Source organism: Vespula pensylvanica, chromosome 5 (genome assembly GCF_014466175.1).
Source record: "Vespula pensylvanica isolate Volc-1 chromosome 5, ASM1446617v1, whole genome shotgun sequence".
Classification (NCBI taxonomy): domain Eukaryota; kingdom Metazoa; phylum Arthropoda; class Insecta; order Hymenoptera; family Vespidae; genus Vespula; species Vespula pensylvanica.
The window spans coordinates 3539174-3548184 of NC_057689.1; the positions used below are offsets into that span (position 1 = coordinate 3539174).

At 28.6% G+C, this 9011-nt stretch overlaps 1 protein-coding gene across 3 annotated transcripts in view; it reads right to left on the minus strand.

Annotated features, from left to right (window-relative positions):
- Window positions 1–6451, minus strand: part of LOC122629284 (dynamin-like 120 kDa protein, mitochondrial) — a 6465-nt gene extending 14 nt beyond the window's left edge. The window contains exons 1-18 of one of the 3 annotated variants that reach the window (XM_043812546.1): window positions 6034–6451; window positions 5527–5770; window positions 5319–5454; window positions 5094–5225; window positions 4470–4514; window positions 4016–4102; window positions 3777–3934; window positions 3550–3713; window positions 3216–3480; window positions 2892–3083; window positions 2625–2809; window positions 2314–2475; window positions 2052–2239; window positions 1722–1936; window positions 1371–1628; window positions 1093–1293; window positions 790–994; window positions 1–664 (exon numbers count right to left, since the gene is read on the minus strand). The exon at window positions 1–664 is cut by the window's left edge and continues 14 nt beyond it. In XM_043812546.1, coding sequence (XP_043668481.1) covers window positions 600–664; window positions 790–994; window positions 1093–1293; window positions 1371–1628; window positions 1722–1936; window positions 2052–2239; window positions 2314–2475; window positions 2625–2809; window positions 2892–3083; window positions 3216–3480; window positions 3550–3713; window positions 3777–3934; window positions 4016–4102; window positions 4470–4514; window positions 5094–5225; window positions 5319–5454; window positions 5527–5770; window positions 6034–6062 — 2931 coding nt within the window. In that variant the 5' untranslated portion in view covers window positions 6063–6451 and the 3' untranslated portion in view covers window positions 1–599. The remainder of the gene's footprint in view (window positions 665–789; window positions 995–1092; window positions 1294–1370; window positions 1629–1721; window positions 1937–2051; window positions 2240–2313; window positions 2476–2624; window positions 2810–2891; window positions 3084–3215; window positions 3481–3549; window positions 3714–3776; window positions 3935–4015; window positions 4103–4469; window positions 4515–5093; window positions 5226–5318; window positions 5455–5526; window positions 5771–6033) is intronic. The other 2 variants (XM_043812547.1, XM_043812548.1) reach the window with 2 other exon arrangements.
- Window positions 6452–9011: the final 2560 nt, after the last annotated feature.

Below are 9011 nucleotides of genomic sequence, written 5' to 3' on the forward strand. Positions count from 1 at the left end.
GTTTATTTATATATATTGAGAAAATCTTACTATCACGTAGTATTTTAGTAATTTATTTTTGCCTTGGTATGTTTCCATTTATAACGGGACAATTTTTTTCTTATATATCTACGATGTATAATGACGGATATCATGTGATGAATGGTTTGAAATAAAAATATTTGTTTAAGCAGATTATCGTTCGATTGGATTTCACGCTTCTCTCCTTTTAACAACAATGTACAAAAGCTCTATTGACGTTCGCTTTCACGTAGTTATTCTCTTCTTTTTTTTTTTTCTTTTTTCCTTATATCGAATATATCTTGCACATATATATTATACATATATTGCGTAGTTGAATTGAATTCGTGAATCTTATCGATGATAAGAACTGCGCAAGAATGAATATGCGACGATCGATGAAGTTCTTCGTTCTGATTTCTTCGCACGAAGTACATTCTTTTTGTATTCCCCTAGCGTGCATGCCCTTTTCACGTCTTCTTATTAGTACTATAAATAAATTAAATCATATAATAGAGAATAGACGTCGAATAATATCTTCTCACAGATAGCGCAGCATTTGATAGTTTAATAATCTTTCTTTTCTATCATTGTTCGCTTCATTTTTCTTTATTCAACGCTTGGATAAATTCTTCTAATTTTTCTTGAATTTGTCTAACGCGTTCTGAAAAAAAGAAAAAAAAAAAAAAAAAAAAAAGAATGAAAGAAAGAAAAAAGAAAATATTTCGTTATAATTGTCATTATTATTTACGATCATCGATCATAGAAATATGATTTATAATAACTTACTCAATTCTTCAGCTAACGTGACACGTCTGCCTGTGAGCAATTTGATCTTCATTTCGTTATCTTGACTATAATCTTCTAAAACCTCTTTAATTTCCTTGTCTAACCTACGAGCCTCACGATTTATTATCTGCTGTCTGAGCGCGTTCGAAGTTACTTTTAATACTTGCTGAATTCTCCAGAATAGTACCACGTCGTTACATTCCATCTATACGAAAAAGAAGACATATATTTTTTGATTTAATTTAATAATCACAAAGACTATTGATCTAATGCGATTCGTTCGTATAATTTATTCTTACTAACTTCAGTTTCATGACCAGTGTGATAAAGATAATAACCCTTTCTACAATCATAAGCTCTGGTTAAGCTCTGATGTAAGAAAAATCTTCTGTAAACCGGATGCCAAGTTTCACGTATAAATTCATTATCTACTTCCAAGGAATTGCGTTGCAAATTTTTTCTAACGGTTGTAAGCTCGTCCTGACTGAGAGTAGGTGGATGTTTCTAATACAAAAACAACATATATATATATATATATATATATATATATAAAAACGATACGAGCAAATAATATATCTTACTTTGTCGGTGTAAAGTATCTTATCTAATTCATTTTTCACTGCAGTGCGTTTTTGTTGTTCCTCAGTTTGACTTTGCCAATAAAACCAACGTTCCTTACGATTAGGGCCTAACATATCTCGTAAAATTTGTTCGGTACTTTGTAATTTTTCTTTAACAGATGTTTCTAAAAATCGTACTGCTTGATCCCAGTCTCGTTTGTCGTTTATACTTCTGTCTTCCAAAGTGTTCAGTTGAATAACTCGTAACATTTCAGATGCCTATAAATTATTAAAACAAAAAATGTTTCTTTTTTTTTCTTTTTTTCTTTTTCTTTTTTTCTTCTTTAACTTTCTCGTTGTTACAAGACATACTTTTTCTTCCCACGAATGTCTTCTCATCGCCTCGCTCACCACCGCATTCTTTAAATTATCAAATATATTATCGTGATCAGGATTCAATCGAGCCTGTGCCATGAAATGTTGAAATTCTTGTTCTAAACATTCCCAACCACTTTCAACGCTACGTGCTGGAAGTTGTTGATCCGCCCATTGCTTCAATTTAATATCGACGGTTGTATTAAATGTACCTAGAACGTATGTATATTACGTTATTATCGATAAGAATTAAATTCAAAGTTTGTATGTTAAGAATTTTTAATTTTATATACTTTATAATTATATTAATTAAGAAAATTGTCGCACCTGGACCACCACTTTGTGCCGCAGGTAAGTAGATATTTTCAAATACGTGCATACTAACTTTTTCCCAAATTCGTACCATCAGAACTTCTTCCCAATGTCTAGGCGAGACTTGAGATAAATTCACAATTTCATCCAAAATTTCACCGCGGGCCTTTTCGAATAGTTCGTCTCTATCCAACTCGCGTAATCTTGGTATAATAAATATTTTATTATTCCAATGGGGATATATGTCGAGATTGCATTTACTAATAAAATCATTTACCTTGGGAAATTATTTTTCCATTCGGTTTCTAAATTAAATCTAGTAGCTTTGAAAGCGTCAGCTTGTTGCTCTACCGTTTCCCTTACCATTTTCCAAAAACATTCAGCTACTGCCAAACTCAAATTTCTGGTAGTTACTTGACCTGACATTGCCAAGCCATCTCTAGATAAATTAATATGTATATTATATACGTTTAATACATGTATGATTCGTTGTCTTCATATTCTTTGGTAATTTATTATCTCGCTTTTTTTTTTAATATATATATATATATATATATATATATATATATATATATATTTCATACTCACTTAAAAAGTTTGGAATTTCTAAAGAATTTTTCTTCATAATCTTTAATTGTTTGTATACTATCGTCTTGCCTACCGCGACCAGTTACAACAGCAAAATAGCCTAAAGCTTTCATTGGGAATAATTTTCCTTGCAATATTTTCTTTAGTCTTTCTGGATTAGTTAAATTTTCTTCTGCCATATCTACCTAACCATGATAGTTAATAAAAAATTAAGTCTCAACATTTATAATAAACAGTTCATCTTTTAAAGCTTTTATCTCCACCTACTTTGGTTAAAACAAAGATAGTTCTTTTTCCACTAGGATCCATTTGAGCAACGAGGTCCGTTACATTGCTTCTTTCTGCGTCAACCGAACCATCTTGAATACATAGGATTATAGCATTGGGATTACTCATGTATTGCTGAGTCATTTGTCGAATAGCATCTTTAGTATCTTCTGCCATATCAACAGTAACTGTCTGTTGCAAAGTATATATTTCAGTTTAATATATTATATATATATATATATATATATATATATATATATATATGTATATGTATACATATATATATTACTACATGAGAATAATGTAAGCAAATATTTTACTTACACTAATAATACCAGGAAGGTCAACTAATACCATGCGCTGAAGACCAGGTCCTTTTACAGTCATAGAAATAACATCTTGACTAACTGTTTTCCCATTTTTTACGCTATTCTTCATACGTACTTCAACTTCTCGTCTAAGATCAGCTAACTCTGATTCCTTAGTTAAATCAAATTCTCTAGAACTATCTTTAAACTGTGCGATGTGATACGGTCCTTCGCTTAAGGTAACTTTGACTGGTGCACGCGTCATCATTTCACCACCACCCCTAAAATAATAGAACTACATAGATTGGATTCAGTAGCATTTTTACATTCGATATACTTTTGAACAATACCTTGGAAATATTCTTGCTTGAGCGATCATTTCCAATACCGATGTTTTACCTGAACTTTGATCACCTACAACTACTACTCTAGGTAAATGATCAGCAGTCGAATAAGCACTATCATATTCGCTTAATTCATCCAAAACATCACTGTACATGTCTATCAGAGATTTCTGAAAATATCATTATAGTTTTATTTATAATTTAATACAAAAAAGTTTCTACCTTTCTCTCACCTTTATTTTTCTATTATTTACTTTCTGATTTCCTCTCAATAACATTTGTTTACGTAATTCTTTATTCTCTCTTTCTAATCTTTCAAGTTCGCGTTGATATTTTAATTGCATTTGCATTAATTCATCTTGCATAGCATCCAGTCTCTGTTGCGACGATTCTTTAAAATATAATAATGTTAGATTTGATTATGAAAATATAATTATTATAAAATAATGCAATATAGATATAATTTACGTACGAGCTTTCTTGCGTTCTTCTTCCATATTCTCATTAGATAATGGACGGGCAAAAGCAACTGCACTTTTTGATAATTCATCTTTTGCTTCTGAAAAAGAATTTAATAATAGGATATCAGAAGTGTTGTATTTTTTAAAGATATTTTATGAAAACTAGCAGAATGTGAGAAGCTGATATGGTTACATAAATATATAGTGTGATAAAAATTAAATATGTATATATATATATATATATATATATATATATATATATATTAATGTATATAATATAATTTTATAATTTTATATATAACTGTGGAATGAAAGGTCTGCCCCATTCAGTATTTAGACCTAATTATTATCTAACATTTTATAAAAAACAGTGCTTTGTTAAAAAAAAAAATTTTTGACTACATTTGCTTGAAATGCTGAATGGACAGACTGCAAATTACCGATAAGTTAGCACTTTCTACACACCTGAATAAACTTGGTTTGCTATCGATGTGATTGCGTCAATTACACCTGAACAGAACAGACCATAATCATTTACTTAGGTGCAAAATGAAAATGAAAACATAATAAAATAATATATGGTTTCATACAAAATTAAAATTAATATGATTAAATTGATAAAATTTGATAAGTAATTACATAGATAAAAAAAAGTTTCACATATTATTTATATCAGAATATATATCTCTGTGAAAAAATTGTTTACTTTTGTATAATACCATTTAATTATGATTTTAAAATCGAATAATCATATATAGTATTTCATAGATTAATTAAGGAAGACTAGGTTACTAAACAAACGCAGGAATCATTCATAGGAATACGATGCATTTCATTGGATAATATTCTTTTATGAAATATTGATTTGACTAAGTTTTTTTTGTGTGTAAAAAGTTTTAAAAATTATAGCAAAGTGCAATGTCAGGTGGTTTAAAGCAAAAATGAGTTGCTAGCATAAATATTAGTATGTTACACATACATGAGAAAACGTCAGGCAAGTTAAGGAGTGGTAAAAACATATATTAAGTGTCATGTTATAATTGGATGGGTAAAAAATGATAGCATTCTCTAAACGTCCTTCCCACTCACGTGTAGGTGATTCTTGGTCGTTATCTCGCAATGCTCTCTCTTCTGCTGCTTTAACAGCATTCTCCAATCTTTGTTCAAACCATCTCCTGTACTCATGATATTTTGCCTCCCCCAATTCCTTTATACGTGGATCTGTTTGTATTTTCTCATTTTTTTTACTATACACAATTCCAAACGTTTTGCCTCACGTTTCCATAAATATTAATATTTATCCTTTATACTTACCTATTTCGATCTTATTAGCTAATTTAGTTTTTACATCCAACAATGAACCACGGAACTTTTGCCATTGCTGTTCGGTAGGAATTAAAGTATCTATCCAAGTCATATCAGGCAAAGCTTCTTTCCATTGTTCATATTTCTATGAACATAAATGTAAACATATAAAAATTGCTCAAGTAAACTATAACCCTTTATAAATTATTATAGTTACTTTTTGTAACGTAACTCCACCACCCAAGGCACCACCTAATAGTATATAACGTATTTTTAGTGCTCCCCTTAATATTCTAGCAATTACCATGGCATAACCACGATTAGGATTTGCGAAGTAACGTAAATGTGGAGATGCCAATAACGGCCTGCACACTCTGCTTATCTTTCCGGACATTAAACATCTTGTAGTGATTTTGGATATTGGATATTTAGAGGATTTTGATACAAGTAAGACACTGTGCCTAGAAGAATATGTTGTATCTATTATTTTATCATAAATCAAACAAACAAAAATGATATATCACAATGCGAGGATTTGATTACAATTTTAAAGTATTATAATCATTTCTAATTTAATCTATTAAACGAGATATTTCAGGTACAAGTAAAACGCGATTCATTCAATAATTATCAATATATATTAAGTACAAGTTTAAAATCTAATCAATCTTATGTATTGTACATAGTTTAAATATTTATTAAAAACTGATAAGAAAAAACTTACCCTAATCTACCACATAAAATTTGTTTCATCTTTTTTTTTTTTTTTTGATTATATTGTTACGTCGTAATATGATATAGTTTTGTCAACGATATACATATGATATATCAAATTAAAGATGTAAAACTTTTCTAAAAGCCAATCAAACCTAAAGTTTAGGTTATTAATTCATCCTCGTTCGATCAAGTGAAGCAGGCTGGCCAAAACTTTACTAGCAAAATAATTTCAAATAAGTTCCTATTGTCTGTAGATGTCGCTAATATCCTTTAGTTTTTTTTTCAAGTTCAAATTAGTTCCAACCGATCTCTTTTAGCTAAACCAACTAATATTTCACAAGGTAACGCAAAAATATTATTTATATAAAAATATTTGCACAAAGAACGTTTTTTAATATTTGATAAAATCAATATTTAATAAATTATTTTATTCATACGTATATTGGTGGAATATATATACGCTATATATTATAAAATCGTTTCGTTCGATATTTGATCTAATTATATATACACACACATATATATATATATATACATATATATATATATTAGTAAATACATATTTGCAATATAATAGCAAACAAATTGCATTACACATTATGACATTAATATATTATTGAAAGAAATGTTTATATCTGGATACACATATATAAACACAAATGATTCTTTAGTAATTTTATTTTCCTTTGCAATCCTTATATTACAAAACATACTTTTCCGGACACATTGAAAATATGCTCTATTTACACTGGATCATTATCTAGTTTTTTTGTGCTAACATTTTCTTTCCTTTCTTTTTTTTTTTTTTTGTTGTTTCTCCCCCCCTCACCGCATCCTTCCTTCTTCATCTTCTTCTTCTTCTTCTTTTTCTTCTTTTCTTTACAGGAATAATATTAATAAACTACATTTGCATAGGCTTTCATATAATAATGATTATGGCAGTACATTTACATTTAAAGTCTATTATCATTTTTATGTCATACATATATAACTTTCTTTTATACCATACGAAATCTGCGTTACTTACGTTATAATATGCTATTTCACTAAAGCATACAGTAGGAAAAAAAAAAAAGAGAATCATAGTTTTGCATCGATAAGCATTTTGTTGTTGTTGCTTTTTATTATTTATTTTTTTCTTCCTTTTTCCTTTTCTTTCAACCTTTTTTTTTTTTTTCTTTTTAATTAATTAATTAATTAAATACACATACGACGCGCATCGTCGTCGATGTCATCGCCATGAGACGCGAGATCGAGAAATCCTAACGCAACGAACAGAAAATCAGAAAAAGGAAAAAAGAAAAAAAAAAAGATAGAGAAAAAAGAAAAAATAAAAATTGAAAAAAAAAAAAGACGAGAAAAACAAGACTTGCATCGTCGTCGATATAATATTAAAGCGGCCTTTCTCAATGCGATTTATATATTTTTTTGTTTATTTTATTTTATTGTATTATTATTATTGTTATTATTATTAATAGTATTATTATTATTATTATTATTATTATTATTATTATTATTATTATTATTATTCTCTCTACAAGTGGATGTGTTGCATCTAAATTTTTGTGTTAAACCTCCCCAGCTTATTTTTTTTTGTTTTCTTTTTTTCTTTCTTTTTTAAAACACCTTGTCTCTGGTCTCGACCTCTCTGCTCTCTCAGCGATATGTACGAATCACGAAAAGCTGGCAAAAGCGCTACTTTGATTGGACCCCAGTTTACATTTGTCCGTCAGAAGTAAACAGCTGTTTTTGGTTCTCTCTCTCTCTCTCTCTCTCTCTCTCTCTCTCTCTCTCTCTCTCACTCTGTCTCTCTCTATTTCTTTCTTTCTTCTCCCTTTCTTCTTTCTCTCTCTCTCTCTCTCTCTCTCTCTTTTCGCACCCCCCCCTCTCTCTCTTTTTCTGTCTCTTCTTCTCCTCTCGCACTTTCCTTTAATTCTACAAAAAAAAATCCTCTATATAACTAATTATAAATGTTCTCTAGTATTGTCTCTAAGGGTATCCTCTTCGCTGTGCCTTTCTCTCTCTACATTTTCCTTTTTCATTTTTATTTTTTTTTATGTATATATATATATATATATATATTTCAGTCGACATATACATATATGCAGCACGCTAATCACTCATAGTTTGTTCATTCTTCTCTCTTACATTCATTCATTGTTACACATATATATATATAATTGTATATACACAATATGTGTATATATGTATATATATAATATATAATATATAATATATAATATATAATATATAATATATAATATATAATATAATATATAATATATAATATATAATATATTTGTAAGATTCTGGAATTACATTTTTTCTTTTACAACAACCAAAAAGAAAGAAAAACAAAAGGAAAATAAAAAGAAGATTCGCTAATAATTCTCTCGTCGTAATACCACAAGCGGCTATGTACAATTTGCCGACGTTTGTATTTTTTTTTAATCTTTTTTTTTTTTTTATTTTTTACTTTTTTCATTTTTACTTTATTCTTCTTCATACACTTTTCTCCGAGCCATCGCTACTACTTTTAATATTAATCTGGCTCATATATTTTGTTTTATCATCGTTGAAAAATCTAAACTATTATAAGGAATAAATTCGCTAATATTGAATATTATTTTCTTACTTAAAATTATTTTCTTCGTGATATACATTTCGTATAAACAACTCGACGAAAAAGAACAAAAAAATAAAGAAAAAGACAAGAATCAAAAAAGAAACAAAAAAGAATTTTTTGAATACATAAATGTCTCATCTGTGGCAGTAGATCACATTTATCTATTATTTATAATATTTGTTCGCATTATATAATGACTGTCTATCATACCATTCGTAACATAAACTAAACAACAAAAGAATAATCCTTTCATTCTCTAGAAAGAAAACGAAGAAAAAAAAGAAATCTAACAATGAAAAATATCAAAAGATATAAGGATTACAGAGAGAGAAAGAGAGAGAGAGAGAGAGAGAGAGAGA